This window comes from Anolis carolinensis, unplaced genomic scaffold (genome assembly GCF_035594765.1).
Source record: "Anolis carolinensis isolate JA03-04 unplaced genomic scaffold, rAnoCar3.1.pri scaffold_10, whole genome shotgun sequence".
NCBI lineage: Eukaryota > Metazoa > Chordata > Lepidosauria > Squamata > Dactyloidae > Anolis > Anolis carolinensis.
This window is the reverse complement of record NW_026943821.1, coordinates 7294520-7312716: the sequence shown is the minus strand read 5'-3', so window position 1 is coordinate 7312716 and position 18197 is coordinate 7294520. Positions and strand designations below refer to the sequence as shown.

Below are 18197 nucleotides of genomic sequence, written 5' to 3'. Positions count from 1 at the left end.
GCCAAAGTTTGTGCATGCCGGCACAAGTCTGAACAGGCTGCTACTGAACTGAACGCTGCCATTGCCTGTGAGTCCAAGCTAATGTATAATGTGGCAATGCTTTTCTCTCTCTCTCTCTCTCTCTCTCTCTCTCTCTCTCTCTCTCTCTCTCTCTCTCTTTCTCTCTCTCGTGTTGTGGAATGGGATGTAGAAACCAGGAGAGGAGGAGGAGGAAGAAGAGGAAGAAGCCGAAAAGAAGCCTGACCCCCTGCATCAGCTCATCCTGCATTTCAGCAGGACAGCCCTGACAGAGAAGATGTGAGTCATGGGAAAAGAGGGATGGATCAGAGCAACAATGTCATTTTTGTGTTGTCACAGGCTTTCATGGCCGGAATCACTGGGTTGCTGTGAGTTTTCCGGGCTATATGGCCATGTTCCAGAAGCATTCTCTCCTGACATTTCACTCACACCTATTGCAGGCATCCTCAAAGGTTGTGAAATATATTGAAATTAAGCAAGGAAGGTTTATTCTTTCTCCCACCCTGGACCTTCCACAGATACTGTATAGAAACCTCCCTTGCCTAGTTTCCAATATACAGTAGAGTCTCACTTATCCAAGCTAAACGGGCCAGCAGAAGCTTGGATAAGAGAATATCTTGGATAATAAGGAGGGATTAAGGAAAAGCCTATTAAACATCAAATTAGGTTATGATTTTACAAATTAAGCACCAAAACATCATGCTATACAACAAATTTGACAGAAAAAGTAGTTCAATACGCAGTAATGTTACGTTGTAATTACTGTATTTACGAGTTTAGCACCAAAATATCACGATATATTGAAAACATTGACTACAAAAATGGCTTGGATAATCCAGAACCTTGGATAAGCGAGGCTTCGACGAGTGAGACTCTACTGTACCTCATAACCTCTGAGGATGGCTGCCAGGAGATAATTTTTCGGGAACATGGTCATACAGCTCAGAAACTCATAGCAACCCAATGTTATTTTTGCCATTTTTCCCTGCTTTGAGAAAGTCACTGGAGATTTCATCTTTCAAAGATAACTCACAATTCAGGGATTATTCTATGCAAAATCTGAATGTGATTTTTAGTGCATTTTGGTGCAATAAATCCTGTTTCCTGAACAGAAAACATACAGGTTGCAAAATCAACAACAATCCATGTGTGAATGTTGTGCAGTTCAAGTAGATTTTACACAAACTTGAATTCAAAGACATAGCCATGTAAGTCTGGAATCCCAATATACAAAGAATCCTGTAGCACCTTAGAGACGGAGAGTAAGAAGTTGGTGGCATAAGATTTTGTGGACCAACTCTTTTTCCTCAGATGCAGCATCGGGGAGGTGAGAGGATTAGTGCAACACACTTGAAAAGCACCAGGTTGGCAGAGACCATTCTGACTTTTTCACCACAGAGGGATGTTTGTTTCTTAGAGAGCTAGGGTTGCTAAAGAAAAACAGGAGGCAGTGCCTTTTATGATTGTGTAGAAGAGAGAATGTCAGCACTCTTTGGATCCTGACCCCACTCTGCTTTGTTTCAGCAAATTGGAGGTAGACTATCTCTACATGGCTTATGCTGACATCATGGCAAAGGTGAGCAAGAGATGGGGACCTATTCCTGGGAAATCTATTTTAGTTGCTCTTGTTTTAAATGTTATGTTACACAAGCAGTTCCAGAGGCGAGACTAAAGCCCTTGTCATACAGACTACATCTATACTTTTTATATTGTACTAGCTTTGCCCGGCCACGCGTTGCTGTGGCTTATGCTTTCAGAGTGTTGTTCTTTATTTACTGTCCTGATTTTAGAGATTATATTGTTCTGTATTATTATATCACAGTAATTATTACATATTATATTTATAATCTTATATTATCTGCTTAGAACTGGATTATATGAGGCCCCTTCTACACAGCTGTATAAAATGCACACTGAAGTGGATTATATGGCAGTGTGGAGTCAAGATAATCCAGCTCAAAGCAGATAATATAAGATTATAAATAGGTTATATAGCTGTATAGCCTTGAGTCTACACTGCCATATAATCCAGTTAAAATCTGATAATCTGTATTTTATAGGCAGTGTGGAAGAGGCCTAAGTAAGGCCTAACTCTGCCTGTCCCCTGGGCTGAGTGGGTTGCTAGGAGACCAAGTGGGCGGAGCTTAGCCTTCTAACTGGCAGCAATTGGATAAAAACAATTATTCTCCCTCTAATTAAGACTTTATTTTTTTCTTTTTGTTGTATGAACGTAGCGGCATGGATGAGGGGTTGTGCTGCCAAGTTTAGTGTTTCTGGGATGTGTAGTTTTGTTGTTTTGTCCTAGGCTGAAATTTCATTACCCTTTTATATATATAGATAGATACATAGTGGGGTTGCCATTCTTTTTTGCTGCACCCTCCAAAAGTGGTGGCATTACACCTTCCAGCAGCCCCTTAGCCAACATGGTGAGAATTCTGGGACTGCCACACAGTTCCATTGCCTGCAGTAACTTAACACACAAAGCTGAAGCTTTTCCTTTTGAGGAAGGAGAGGACATGCTGGCCTTGCTTTCTTTTTGAGTACAAGTCTGCTGTTAACTGCAATAGGGTAGAGATGGGCAACTGAGTGAAGGGAGTTTGTTCTCCATCAGTAACAATCCGTTTTTTTAATGTCCTGCCACATATGTTTCTGCTGAACTCCAGAGTTGCCACATAATTGAAGGTGAAGAGGGTGAAGAGGGTGAAGAAGGGGAAGAATCTGAACTTTCCTTTGAGGTAAGTAAACCCCTCTTCATACAGCATCTGTGTACAGCCTCTTCCAATGTTTCAGCATAGCCATCTCCATTCTTTGTCAAAACTTTCTTCCTTTTCTTTGCAAACTTTCCCTGAGTTTCAAGATAGATGCCAAATGTACATTTTGAAAGTTCTATTATTAATCCCAGAGAAGTAAACGCCATTGGTTAATACTTTAAAAAGCAGGTAAGATTAGAACTGAAGGCAGCTGAGCCTGAAAGAGACCTCGTGGGCCATCCGGTCCAACCTCTTGCTAAAAAGCAGGAAAATTGTATTCAAAGCACCCCGGACAGATGGCCATCCAGCCTTTGCTTAAAAGCCTCCAAAGAAGGAGCCTCCATCACACTCCAGGGCAGAGAGTTCCACTGCTGAACAGCTATCACAGTTATTATTTATTTATTTATTTATTTACAATATTTATACCCCGCCCTTCTCACCCGAGGGGACGCAGGGCGGCTTACAAAAATTTGCAAAATTTAATGTCCAAAATGCAATCATAAAAACAAAACAATATAAACAGATCTATTAATAACATTGTTAAAACACATAAAAACCTTAAAACGTATATATAATTAATTCCATTCGTCCGAGATCCTCATGCTTCATCCTTAAATCAGGCCATGTCAACTTTGTCATTTACTCATCAAAAGCTCGGGCACATAACCATGTTTTCATGGCCCTTCTGAATCCCAGCAGGGTAGGAGCCTGTCGGATATCTCCAGGGAGGGCGTTCCACAGCCGGGGAGCCACCACCAAGAAGGCCCTGTCCCTCGTTCCCACCAGCCGTGCCTGTGAGGCAGGTGGGACCGAGAGCAGGGCCTCTCCAGATGATCTTAGTGATCTTACTGGCTCATAGGAGGAGATACATTCGGACAAGTAGATTGGGCCAGAACCGTTAGGAAGTTCTTACTAATTTTCAGATGGAATCTCCAGGTAGATGGCTGAACTATAGAAGCTTTACATCACAGGCTGGGATATAAATCATTAGGTCACAGGATTTCCAGACCAGAGAGAGAATGAGTTGTTATGCAGATACTCCAAACAGAAATCTTTGTCACTATAACCATGCCAAAAACCCAAGTCGTACCATTGTAACCATCCTAGCACTCTCCTCCTGCAGGTAATATACAGCTAGGTAGCCTGTCATTGATTCCTAGCCATGACCTCATGCTTTCTTGTCACCCTGCAGGAGAAGGAGATGGAAAAACAGAAGCTTCTTTACCAACAGTCCCGGTTGCACAACCGAGGGGCAGCCGAGATGGTTCTGCAGATGATTAGTGCCTGCAAAGGTAGAGGCAGCCCTTCATCTCTTACCCTACAGTAGATGATGGATTGTATGGGCTCGATAATTTCATTCCAAGATATGACACTTCAAGATGGGCCAGTAGAGAGCTGTGAGAAAGTCAGAAAGCTGCTCATCCAGTGTTTTTTCTTCAAACGACTTTATTTTTTGAAGGAAAACCCAAGCAACCATTCCTAGGAATCTTACTATGTTTCAGGCACAAAAAATAATCACTAGCTGGGGCTGGGAAAACGATCTTCTGAACTATCACATCAAAACGTTCAGAATCAAACTCGTAACTTTGAGAGTTGCATTGGGCTTGATACCTTGATACCTTCTAGGATCTAGCATTATTTGTACTATATTTTGTCATCATTGTTGGCCAGAACAGGCCATGGTTTGTGCTGACTGAGATTGTGGGGATTGTAGGCCAGTGTATCTCAAGGAGCACCAGGGGCTGTGGTGCAGACGGGAGAGCAATGAATCACTGACCAGGAGGTCATAAGTTCGAGGCCCGCTCGGAGCTATGTTATTTGTCTTTGTCCTATGTTAAAAAGGCATTGAATGTTTGCCTGATATGTGTAATGTGATCCGCCCTGAGTCCCCTTTGGGGTGAGAAGGGCGGAATATAAATGCTGTAAATAAAAAAATAAATAAATAAATGTGGGAAGGCTGTATCGGCTCTCGACTTAACCTGTGTAACTTGAATCATTCAACAGGGGGGAAAATACTTAGACTAATATCAACTACAAAGTTCAAGACAAAAGCCACAATTTTTTCTCTCTTTGAATCTTGTTAGGGGAGCCTGGTGCCATGGTATCGTCTACGTTGAAATTGGGCATCTCCATCCTGAATGGCGGCAACGAGGAAGTGCAGCAGGTATGGAGGAAAGAAAATAAGAATTATTGGGAAGTTGCTCTTGTGCATGTTTGGTTGTTGTTTAATGTAGCATGTAGTCTGGCTTCCAAAAGACCTAGCAATGAGGCTATCTTCCCTCTACTGATAATTGATGTTTTTCTGTCTTCAGAAAATGCTGGATTATCTGAAGGAGAAACGTGAAGTGGGGTTCTTCCAGAGCATCCAAGCACTAATGCAGACATGCAGGTTTGTAGCTGCGATAATCTTGTTCTTTGTGTTGTCAAAGGCTTTCTGGGCTGTATGGCCATGTTCCAGAAGCATTCTCTCCATACGTTTCACCCACATCTATGGAAGGCATCCTCAGAGGTTGTGAGGTTTATTGGAAATTAAGCAAGGGAGGTTTATATATCTGTGGAAGGTCCAGGGTGGGAGAAAGAACTCTTGTCTGTTGGATGCAAATGTGAATATTGCAAGTAATCACCTTGATTAGCATTGAAAAGCTTTGCAGCTTCCTGCATAGGGGAATCCTTTGTTGGGAGGTGTTAGCTGGCCCTAATTGTTTCATGTCTGGAATTCCTCTGTCTTCTGAATGTTGTTCTTTAATTACTGTCTTGATTTTAGAGGTTTTTTTTAATACTGGTAGCCAGATTTTGTACATTTTCATGGTTTCCTCCTTTCTGCTGAAATTGTCCACATGCTTCTTGTGGATTTCAGTGGCTTCTCTGTGTAGTTTGACGTGGTGGTTGTTAGAGTGGTCAAGCATTTCTGTGTTCTCAAATAATATTCTGTGTCCAGGTTGGTTCATCACGTGCTCTGCTATAGCTGACTTCTCTGGTTGAGTTAGCCTGCAGTGCCTTTCATGTGCCTTGATTCGTGTCTGGGCATTGCTGTGTCCCTTGTAGACAGCTGCATGGTGGACAATTTAATGCTAATCAAGGTGGCCAATTGCACCATTCACACTTGCCTCAAACAGACAAGAGTTCTTTCTCCCACCCTGGATTTTCCACAGAAATATAAACACCACTTGCCTAGTTCAAATTCACTTTGTTACAGTCAATGAACAGCTCATAAGAAGAGGGACACAGTCCCGCACAAACACATCAAGTCTAAGGGTCAGGAAATTTAAAACTTAAAATTTTTAAACTTTAAAACTTTAAAATTGTAAAACTTTAAAATTTCAAAACTTTGTAACTTAAAAATTGTAAAACTTTAAAATTTCAAAACTTTTAAAATTTTAAAATCTTAAAATAAGTGCATTGCCAGGACATCAAGACAATTAAATCAAGAACCTTAGCCAAAGCCATATGCAGGATTATATCAAACCCCACTTGACTAGTTTCCAACAGACCTCACAAGCTCTGAGGATGCCTGCCATAGATGTGGGCGAAACGTCAGGAAAGAATGCTTCTGGAACATGGCGATACAGCCTGGAACACTCACAGCAACTCAGTGACTCCAGCCATGAAAGCCTTTTTGCTTCCTATGTTTGACAGTCAGAGCCCAGTAAGATGTTGAACCCTCCTGGCTTCGAAGGCAGTTGATGTGGCATCCCACATCAGAGAGGAAGCACACCATGAGTTACTTTGTGCTGCCAGAGGGCACTTTTTTGTTTATTTATTTATTTATTCAAATAAACATAGATTTATGTTTGTTGCATACGGTGCAATACTTCACAACTATTAGTATTCTATAATCATTTCTAAGAGAATATATTTTCTTTAAGGGGTCACAATATTCTATTTAAATACTACATATTGTTGTACATATAAGGTTCCAAACTAATATCTGTTTCTTCCTTATCTACAGTTTTGTAGGTTCCCCTACTTTTGATCAAAGCTATTGCTTTGTACCCAGACCTGATTCAGGCGTGGGTTACCCTAAATGCAGGGTGTCTTGGGGAAACTCCCCTTTTAAATTTCCCAGAATCAACATCATTTGGGACATTATAGGAAAGAAAATGATCACTCAGCCCAAATGGGGGAAAAAATAATGGGGCTCTAGGGCTGGCATCAACTCTGCCCTGTTGGGGTGCTGCTCTGATGTGAAGAAGAACTGGTTCCACTTCCGTGGGTGAATATGACTGACAGGTGGGAAGTTGCATTATTCTTGGCCAAGGGAAGTAAGGGTCGGCAGCTTCCTCTGTGGGCCTTTTTGCACCTTCGACCGTCCATTATCCCTCTATCCTCCCTCAAGTTCTGTTCCTTTTCTCACCTGGCCTGGTTTTCCATCCTCTCCTTCATTCAACAGTGTGCTGGATCTCAACGCCTTTGAGCGACAAAACAAAGCCGAAGGACTGGGAATGGTGACAGAAGATGGAACGAGTAAGTCTCTTTCTGCCCCATTTTGAGCCTCTGAAGAGTCCTCTAAGCCCATCTTGTCTATCAGCTCTCCTACCCCCTAGTTCAGCCCATCCTGTCCCGCTCAATGATGCCTTAAATATCGTTTCCTGTCTGTTTGCCTCCTACAATGAGGCTGTCCAGCTGCCAGCTATTTTGCCAATTCCACTTTGAAGCCAGGCAGATAGAATAGCATAGATCTGACTTAATTTCCAAATTAGCTGCTGGATATCTCTTTCCATCTTCTCTGCCTCTGGAAACAGGGCAAACTGTGAATGATATGGGAAGAAAGGGAGCGGTTTGGGAATTTAGCTTCCTGTGTTCTTTCTCTAACTTTGACCGCAGTGGGCCGCCTAGTTTGGCTCCTTTTCCTCCCTCTTTGGGAAGGAGTGGAGGAGGGGCTTTGCAGTCCATGGCTGCTGGGACACGGGGCTCCCCTTGCCACAGTCCTGGCCTAGATCAGACGGACATCTTGCCCCCACCCCCACCCCCTTTGGCCTCCTTTCCCCAGTGCTCTGCCTCTTCTTTTTGTGTTCACAGCTTCCTCCTGGTGAGACGTGGATTAATTGATATTTCTAAAATCGATAATGGATTCTCACCCTTTCAACCTATCCGACTCCTTTTTGATCTCGGGTTTTTGGTCCCATCCGTTTCTTCATTCCACATTAATGTTGTGTTAATACATGCTGGGTTTTTATTCTTTTCCTTTTCTGTTGTTTTTATAATCATCTCCTTTTCCTTCTTTGCTGTGATGTCTTGCACTCACCTCCTTTCTCCCCTCCCTCCCTCCTTCTTTTCCTCCCCTCCCTCCCCTCTCCTGGTTACACTGATGCCCTTCCCTCAGTCATCAGTCGTGAAAATGGTAAATAATCTGTTTGCTTTTGTTCAGTTTAATCTTTTTTTCTTTTCTTTAATGGTCAGCTACTGTATTTGTTTATTTTAATAGCTCTTTCTAACCCAATGGGTCCTAAGGCTGAAAACTGATCAGAACCCCCCCCCCCCCTTCTGACTTAGAACCACAAGGCCTGAGGAATGGGCTACATATTCAGAGCTATGACCTTTGAGGGGATACAAGGCGAGGATGAAGACTAAGAATCAGAAAGGCTGCAGTTAGGGAGGGAGGCAGGTTGTTTGCATTTCTGGAGACAGCTATAATAACATCTCCCTGCGGAGATGATTTGCTAGAGTTAATGGTATCACAATGCTTGAGATCACCAAGCAGTTCTATAATGGGTTGCTGTGAGTTTTCTGGGCTGTATGGCCATGTTCCAGAAGCATTCTTTTTTCCTTTTTTATTAATTAATTTTATTTATATACATTAACAACTTACAGTGAAACAGAACACAAAACAATGAACATTTTACAAACATATAACCCCACCACCAAGGCCTGAACAAGTATCATTTCCTTTACCATAAGATTTATAAGTCAGCCATTAAACAAATGTCATAAATATCCAAAATTCCTGATCAACAAGGTTGTATTGTTTTCCTTTTTCACTTTCTAGATCTGACCACTATAAATCAAAAACAGATCTATTAGTTGTCTAACAAATCTATTGTCTGAGGCAGGTGTGAATGTTGCAATTGACCACCTTGATTAGCTTTGAATGCAGCTTGTCTGGAATTCCCCTGTTTTCTAAGTGTTGTTCTTTCCAGACAGGCAACAATCAGGGCCAGCTAAAACCTCCCAACAAAGGATTCCCCCAGGCAGGAATCAGCCAGGCTGCAAGGTTTTTCAATGCTAAACAAGGTGATTAATTGCAACATTCACACTTGCCTCAAACAGACAAGCATTCTTTCTCTCACCCTGGACCTTCCACAGATATATAAACCTCATTTACCTCATTTCTAACAGACCTCACAACCTCTGAGGATGCCTGCCATAGATGTGGGCGAAACATCAGGAGAGAATGCTTCTGCAACATGGCCATACAGCCGGGAAAACTTACAAAAACCCAGTGATTCCGGCCATGAAAGCCTTTGACAACACAGTTCTATAATGTTTCTTTTATGTTCTGCCTAGTCCTAGAAAAGCTCAATCCATCCCATGCAGGATTAGTTGGTGGTTGTAGCAGGCAAGAAGTAATACTCTGTACAGCAAACAAGAGCAGATAGTCAATGTCTTGTCAAACTTTATATCATGAAATGTTAGATTCAATAAGTTCCAACTAGCAGAACTAGGAGATACATCTGGAGATACTCAGGCCTCATCTACACTGCCAGTTTGAAATTGCATTATATGGTGAGTTAAACTGCATTATATTAATCCACAATGACCATATAATGGAGTTCCAAACTATGGTATATTATATGACAAAGTCGATGGGGCCTCAGTTAGGGAACATATGGCTAGTCCAACTTCCTAGCTTTACCTGACTTAATGTTGCCTTGTTATGACTGAGGTGGCGCATTCCTTTTAATGGCAACTCTATGAACAGTCTGTCTGGCATTACTGGAACAAGAGCCTGAGAAAGATTTAATTCTGGGATTGAGTTCCTGGAGTAGTAGCAGATGGATTATCATTTTTTCAAGCCATGAGTTGGATAAGTATGCATAGGATAGTATGCATAGGATTCCCCCCTTGGTTGGAGTGCCATTAAAATCACATATAAAGTATCTGAATTTGTCTCCTATTCTTCTTAAGAACTGGGTTAAGACAAATTTATGCTCCATTATACTTACAGCAAACGCTCCCCTAGATAGGATATTTGCAGGTATTGATAGAATCAACTGCACCATTTCAGAGTCAAATGCTTCATTGGATGGGGTTCTGATCAGTTTTGTGGGGAGGGGGATTGGTGGGTCTGGCAAAGAGTCTTCAACTCAATTTGGCGCATGACCTTCAGCTTTTTAAAAAGCCCTCCTCAGAGCTGTACCTTATTGCCCTGCCCTCAAGCTGCCAAACTGGTGCTGAGCACACTAACTGCATATGTTCACCCACCCAAAGGTTTCAATTCTGGTCTCCAGAGCTGTGCTCTTGCAGATTGTGCCTCCTCCCACATCCCTTCACCTTGCAGAGCCTCCTTGCCGGGCTTCTGCCTATTGGATGGAAAGACAGGTCACACTTCTCTATACACGCAAACATGCACCACCACCACCAAATTAAGGAAGCATTCCCTGTTGATCCTCTGTCAGGTCTCTACAGACTCGAGTGTAGATGCACCACATGACACCCGGCCACATTCCCTCATGCTTCATAGCAAGCACAATGATCCATCAAAATGTGACCTCTGTCTTTATATTATCTGTGTAGTAACACGTGAAATGATAACCATACAGGATGTAAGTGTAACTCTGTTGCTGCACTGTTGCAATGAATTTTTTGGTAACAATGTGGCCTTTTTGTAACAATTTGCTATGAAAACGTCGCAGTCATGTGGCAATGTAAGGAACGTTCTTGGTATTGAAACAGTGTTTGTAGCACAGCCTTGTATTTGTCAGATTTATATAAGTATATATATATACACCCATATTTATTTGAGTCTAATAAATAGACTCAAAACCAAAAAAAAAAAACATTTGCTGCCAAATATGCATAGCGATAAAATGTGCACTCTGTAATTTGGCTATTACAGGTGCAGCCTGCTTAGCATTCCTTCTTTAAAAACAAAAGTATTAGAACACCAAAGCTCTCAGTAATGGAAAAGAAAATCTTGGGGTGCATATATGCCACAAAATGAATCCACTTTAACTGTTTTGGTTCAATGCTGTGGGGTCGTGGAGGTTTCTACAAGGGGCCAGGCTTAGCACAGCAGGCTAAACTGCTGTGCTCCAGAAAAATCCTGCCAATCAAAAGGTTGGCAGTTTGAGCCTGGGTCGGGGTGATTACCCGCCGTTAGCTCCAGCTCACTTGACCTAGCAGATCAAAAGCAGAAATGTGGGTAGATAAATAGGTACCGCCTTTAGTGGGGAGGTAATAAAGGTGGCCTTAAGGACATAGATCGGGAGTAAGCTCCTCGGCATGGAAGATGGAGAGACAGCATCCCTCTAGGCTGGAGTCGAGCACGGCCTCCAAGATGCCAGAAATAAGATGGGAAAACTGCCTTTACCTCTGTCTGTGTTGTCTGTCCTTGTTAATTGTATAATCGGCATTGAATGTTTGCCGTATATGTGTTCTCTAAGCCGCTCTGAGTCCCCTTCAGGGTGAGAAGGGTGGGTATAAATACTATAAATAATAATAATACATTTAAAAGTCTTGAGCCGTCTCTGCCAAAGGATGCAGATGCACCTCCAAACTACAAATCCCAGGATTGCATAGCATTGAGCCATGATAATGAAACTAGTTATGATATTCCTCAAACAGAAGCTCCAGGTGCACCTCCTGAAGCAGCTTCCCCTTTCACTTTGACTCGACACTGAGATTACCATATTATTTTGATCTAGTGAGTACCCTAAATTTGGTGAGGTCATTTAGCCAAAAAAGGCGAGCTTTAGATTCGAGTAAATAGGGTATACAAGTGTGGTAACTGAGCAGTGGCGGTCTGTAGAATAAAAGTGTTCAAAGTCATACTTTAATGTGCATTTAGAATAATTAGTAACTGTAACAGCTTTATGAGCAATGTGGCCATTTTGTAAGGAAGGCTGTAATGATTTTTCTAATGCATTCTAGAGTTGGGATGGGCAACGGTGGCAAGTCTGGGAGCCATCTGGACTCCCAAACACTAAAGCAAAAATCCCAAAGTGGATGGATGCCCCCTTTGAGTTCTCAAATATTTAGATTTTTATTATATTAAACGATGCACCTATTTAACAGGTCAAGTTGCGCTTGGGAGTCTTGCAGGAGCAGCGATTCATTGCCTTACTTTGACCATAGAAAGGTTGGTTTGGGGATTTTGGGAGGTCCTGAAAGCCACCCAAATATCCTTCCTGGCCCCAGAGCCACACTTTGCCCACCCCGTTCGAGAGCATATATACAATTAACGTTAAATGTATTCCAGAAAAAGGTGTTGAGATGTGCTTCCCTATAACTACATGCTTCCTTCTAGTAGGGCACCTACTATGCTTTTAGAAATTCTTATTGATATTAAACTCTTGCTTAATGCTTCAGGGTCTGTCTTGGCGATTCTCTTTCAGTAATGGGACAGTCCTAGTGGGAAAGTCCTTATAATTCCTTTGAGGCAGCCTTGCAAATATGCTTGCTTCATTCGTGTTTAATGCTCTTGGACATGTCATTGTAAAATATCTGTGTGGTCAGTTTCAACTGTATTTCTCTTTCTAGCTCCTCTCTTTGTGGCTTAGTGCTCTGTTATCTCGGTCCTTCTGTACTCGATGTACAACCCTTGTGATATCATTATTGTATTTTGTACAACAATGGACAATGTCAAGCAGTGGAGGGATGCCTGGGGACAACATCCACTGCTGTAGTTGCTAAGTTCAGCATCATTGAATTTCAATGAGGCTTATCGCTTCCAAAAACACATTCTACCCCTTTGAAAACAAGACATTCCTTGTTTTAAATCAGAATCTTGTTTCTAGGCCTGTGATTCTGCTATGAACCAAATCAAAGGCTTTCTACCTGCATTGTTTTTGAAAGAAAATGTAGCTTTTTTGAGTTGCAATTGCACCATCAAAATTCAAATTGTGCCAAATTGAGTAATGGAAATTTTGGACAAATCAGTTGTGTCATGAGTTATGTCAAATCAGTTGTGTCATCCACAGGTCATGAGTTGCCCAGCCCTGTTGTAGTACTTTCCTTTTTTTACTCTGTCCTCCTCGGTATCTCTGCCATGCATGTGCCTTCCTTCTCATTTCCTTGTGTCGTCCTGTGTCGCTGCTTGTGTTCCAGGTCACTGCCGTCTTTAATGCTCTAGAAGAGTTCTAATTCCAGCTGTAAGTCTTAGACAAAAACAGATCTTACTGCGATGACTTTGGGCAGCATCGTTCCCTTCCCTTCCCTGTGCCCCACGCCTGTCCCTCCCAAGCACCACGGCCACCCCCTCAACCCTTGCACTCCTCCACAAAGCAAGAGGGGAATGTGATCAGGGGATGATTGGGCTTCGTCCACGAAGCGGACCTACAATGGAAAAGGGGCTGGTCATTAATGCCAGGCGAAGACAATATGGATCCACCTGAATTCTTGCGAATGGGCCAACCCCATTTATTCTCCTTGGCCTCCCTAACACCGCTGGATTCATATCTTCATTAATGACCAATGCCGCAAAACGGATGGTGTGAACCGATCAGTGGAATGACCCTTCTGCAACTAATTCTGTTAACCTGCAAAGTTAAAGGGCCACTGGCTGATTGTCGTATTCCAGATGTACCACAACTTTACTCTTTTGTTTCTGTTGCTTGTTACTTGGTCGTAATACTTGGAATTTTTTTTGTACCGTGCCAAGTCCTCCCTCACACACTACCTGTATTTTGCATAGATCTGACCACCGTTATCCCTCCCCTTCTTAAGTCTTTGCCTTTAGCACTGAACTATACAAATTGGCCTCAGAAGGACAAGTATACATTAGAAGGAACTAGTTGTTAATAATAGTATTCAGTTAAAACTCAAGTTACCTATATTTGATTCCTCTTTTTGTTTCCCACTAAATATGTAATTCTATCATCAGATGTGTAAGGATTTAGAAAACATTTGATACTGAATCTTAGATGGAATATTTTTCCTGACCAAGAATATCCACAATCCCAATGGAGCCATATGATCCAGGAACTAAATGCATGGCACGTCTGTTGTCTTACTAACTCTGGGTCAACTACTGCAGTCCTCACTCCAGCTCAGCTCCCACGTTAAGGGTAACACCAGAGTCCTTTCCTTTACTCTGAAAATATTTGAAATTCGGATGACCTTATTGACCATTGCCTTTTAAGTAGACTACAGTTCTAGTTTGCTTGTGTTGTATGCCACCATATGTCTCTTGCTTATATTTATGACCACCAGGCTGGAGACAGGGTGAAAAGCTTTACATGAAAGGTCAACTGCTGCATTTATCTTCATTTGTCCAATGAAGCTATAAAGCATGCTCGTGGAAGAGAAATCTGTAGTGCAGTCAATGATTTGTTTATCATTTCCACTGGTCACTTGGGCTGCTGAAGAGGTAAGCTGCTTTTCAATTTAATGTTTGAAAGGCATGCCTTTTCAGCATATGATGGAAACTCCAAATGTTGACTCTTCATCTTTGTCCTTTATACTTTTCATCATGTAAACATAGCAGAAACTACTGGTGGCTTTTGGATTGCAATTGAGGAATAGCTACTAAATAGCATTTCTTGCCTTATTTTGTTCTCTCTCTTAACTCTTTTTGATTATCTTTGGAAATCCAACAAAGTGCTGACCAGTTCTCCTCTCATGAACTTTAGAGCCAACTAATATATTACACTAAAGAAGGTGCAGAATTCTGAAATACATAACCGATAATAGCCATTATCTTTACCAGTGTAAAAAAAAAATTCCTTCCATGTAGCAGCCGGGACTAGACTAAAGCCTTCTCCCTGTTGTGCTAGTTTTCTACATGCCTGGAGTTGACTTTTGAGTTGTTTATAATGCTGAGGAGCATTCTCAAATGCTGGCTGAGATCCTGCATCAGGAGACATATCACACAACTCTGCCCTGGCAGAACTATGTATTGTACAGAATTCACCTTCCACCACAAGCCGTAAAGTGGCTGATGGAGAATGGTAGCACTGGGGTGTTTGGCTATGTCCATGTCACCAGATGCACAACAAGGACTTAATCCTCTAGAAAACCCTGAGGAGACTTTTGTTGTTCTGTGTCTGGCTGCAGGAACATGTCTCACCCTCTCTCCAGCATCCACTAAATGGGAGGGTCCTGGAATCCTGCCACCTTGACCTCCCGGTTTGTTCTGTGTAATGAATATTATTGGCTCTTCCTTTGCTTTTGTCCAGATGACGTTCCCTTGAAACAAGGAGCCGTGATTTTAGCCCTTGGTTTCAGGCTGGGTTTGAAACAACCAAACAAGAGCTTTGTCCCGAATGAGGCTTGCAGGAGTGCACCATGCCCTGTGTGCAGCAAGCATTTTGCCGTGTGGGTTTGCCTTTCTCCTGCTCATGTGGACTTTGGAGATCCTAATTGTGTACTAAACGCACACTCCCCTTCTGCTCCACCCTGGAAACCCGAATCCCCTTTATTTTCCCTTCTCTCTCTCTCTCTCTGTCTCTCCTTTGCCCCCATGTTGTTCCTGCTAATGTTGGCCAGTTCTGTCTCTTCCCTTGACCCTTTCCCTGCTCTAGGAGAGAAGGTGATGGCCGACGATTTGTTCACACAGGACCTCTTTCGGTTCCTGCAGCTCCTATGTGAAGGTCACAACAACGGTAGGTTTGTGATGTGGGTTGAGAGCAAAGCTAAGGAGGCTGTTACAACCGATGCAAATGATTCAGATGGGAATGGATAGAGTAATATACATTGGGACATCCAAAATCTGGAAACTTGTGGACTGTAATCAAAAGAACCTTCCAGTCAGCTTTGCCATGAACAGGGCAATGGATGGATGGATGGATCTCATTAAAGTGAGGGGATGTGATGAAGGGACATATGTCGGGTTGCTATTTGGGTCAGATGTCCAGAAGCATTGGTTCTGCACATACATCTCAACTTAAGTGATGATGGGGAAAGAACTCTTTAACTCATTCTTCCGTGCCCTCCAACATTTCAAAGAAGAAAAGCCTCCCAAGTTTATTGTGAAGATAAAATAAAGGGAGCCTGGGAAATGAGGTCACTAGAATCCAATACCAGTTTCTCACAATGCTGTCTTTTATCCCAGATTTTCAAAACTACCTGCGGACACAGACAGGAAACACAACCACAATCAACATTATAATTTGCACGGTTGACTACCTTCTGCGTCTTCAGGTGAGCTGATCTGAGCACAGAAAACTGGCAAAGCCTCACGCCAATCCAGTTCTGGAGCTAAAGTGGCTTCATGTCCAGAAGTCCATCCATGGTGCCCTTGATACCTCTGCATCCTTAAAGTCTGCTTTTAAATCAGGATCTGATTCCTTTCTCAAGGGATAAGTAGTCAGTATGTCCTCACTGGTGCTGCAGCTTGCAATGTGTTTAAAAAGAAAGGAAAGAGAGCAATATCCTTTGCTCAGTTCTGTGCATGACATTAAATACCTCAGATCTTGATTGGAGTAGAAGAAGCTTGCAGGAACCCCACAGGACACTTTCTGTCCTCTATGCTGCAAGTTCTATATCCCTAGCATCTATCTATCTATATAAAAGAGAGATGGCATCACGGCGACCAACAGAACAACAAAACTACCGGCCCCCCAACCTCGAAATTTGACAGCACAATCCATCATCCATGCCTCTAGGTTGATACAACAAAAAGAAAAGAAAAATAAAGTCCTAATTAGAGGGAGAGCAATAATTGTTTTTATCTAATTGCTGCCAGTTAGAGGACTAATCTCTGACCACTTGGTCTCCTAGCAACCAACTCAGCCCAGGGGAAAGGCAGATTTAGGCCTCGGCCTCTTCCACAGATTATCTAATTTGCACAGGATTATATGGCAGTGTAGGCTCAAGGCCCTTCCACACAGCTATATAACCCATTTATAATCTTATATTATCTGCTTTGCACTGGATTATCTTGACTCCACACTACCATATAATCCACTTCAGTGTGCATTTTATACAGCTGTGAAGAAAGGGCCTCATATAATCCAGTTCTAAGCAGATAATATTAGATTATCAATATACAGCAGAGTCTCACTTATCCAACATAAACAGGCTGGCAGGATAAGTGAGTATGTTGGATAATAAGAAGGGATTCAGGAAAAGCCTATTAAGCATCAAATTAGGTGATGATTTTACAAATTAAGCACTAAAACATCATGTGATACAACAAATTTGACAGAAAAGGTAGTTCAATGCGCAGTAATGCTATGTAGTAATTATGCCACCATACTTTGCCATAGCAACGCGTGGCTGGGCACAGCTAGTACATAATAAAATGGGAGTTTGCAAGGGGCTGCTCTAAGTCACACTCTCCATCCAGAGTTAACATAGTTGTATTCAGCATTGCTCTGGCTCTGAAAAAGAATGAAAGCAGGGCAGGCAAAGTTACTTCTTGACCTCTTCCCTCCTCAGGAGTCCATCAGTGACTTCTACTGGTATTACTCTGGCAAGGATGTGATTGATGAGCAAGGCAAACGCAACTTCTCCAAAGCCATGGCGGTGGCCAAGCAGGTCTTCAACAGCCTTACCGAGTATATCCAGGTATTCCTTCCTAAGAAAACCCTATGGGATTCATGGGTTTACCGTAAGTCTACAAACGACTTGGATTCACATCTGCACGTACCAAATATGCTGTAAAAACAGTCCAAACAAACAATTTGAAATGCCAAAGATCTGCTAAAAATATACAGCAATAATTGCCTGATATGAAAGTGTGCACTTTGTTTTCCTTCTTTCCTTCCTCCCCAGGGACCGTGCACTGGGAACCAGCAAAGCCTAGCACATAGCAGACTGTGGGACGCTGTCATTGGTTTTCTTCATGTCTTTGCTCACATGATGATGAAATTGGCTCAGGTAAAAATAAGAGAGAAGAAGCTGTGCAAAGGGTGGGAGGTGTCTAAGAGGTCCCTCTTTGTAGGGATGACATGAGCATTGACTGAGTAAAGGAATACCAGGAGACAGACTTATTGTAGAATTGTAAAGCAATGCCACGTTTCCTCCATTAATGTGTTCGTAAGGATTAGCTTATCTCCCAGTAATCCATGAGAACACAAGGAGAGCTGTAGAGAGGAAAAGTTTTACCACATTTCCTCCAGTAAGTGCGTTTTAAAGGGTTACCTTCTCTAAAACAGCATCCAAGGAACTTCAGATATCAGGAACAGAGTGGTTACCCAACAGTAGGGGGAAACTAAGCATTTATGCATTTTGTGTTGCTGTGCCATTAAATTTGAAAACCAAGCATTTACCATGGAATACGTTCCATGTCATCAGGGTTGCTCTTAGGCTCTTGTAGCAACAGGTCTG

The 18197-nt window shown here is 42.3% G+C and overlaps 1 protein-coding gene across 14 annotated transcripts in view; it reads left to right on the top strand.

Annotated features, from left to right (window-relative positions):
• The window catches only part of ryr1 (ryanodine receptor 1), a 178284-nt gene that overhangs the window by 144201 nt on the left and 15886 nt on the right, over positions 1 to 18197 (top strand). For 9 of the 14 annotated variants that reach the window (XM_062962718.1, XM_062962723.1, XM_062962726.1 and 6 more), the window contains 12 exons: positions 191 to 297; positions 1543 to 1594; positions 2682 to 2753; positions 3961 to 4060; positions 4853 to 4932; positions 5081 to 5157; positions 7159 to 7232; positions 8092 to 8109; positions 15449 to 15529; positions 15979 to 16067; positions 17307 to 17435; positions 17643 to 17747. In XM_062962718.1, the coding sequence (XP_062818788.1) occupies positions 191 to 297; positions 1543 to 1594; positions 2682 to 2753; positions 3961 to 4060; positions 4853 to 4932; positions 5081 to 5157; positions 7159 to 7232; positions 8092 to 8109; positions 15449 to 15529; positions 15979 to 16067; positions 17307 to 17435; positions 17643 to 17747 (984 nt within the window). The remainder of the gene's footprint in view (positions 1 to 190; positions 298 to 1542; positions 1595 to 2681; positions 2754 to 3960; positions 4061 to 4852; positions 4933 to 5080; positions 5158 to 7158; positions 7233 to 8091; positions 8110 to 15448; positions 15530 to 15978; positions 16068 to 17306; positions 17436 to 17642; positions 17748 to 18197) is intronic. The other 5 variants (XM_062962727.1, XM_062962725.1, XM_062962722.1 and 2 more) reach the window with 1 other exon arrangement.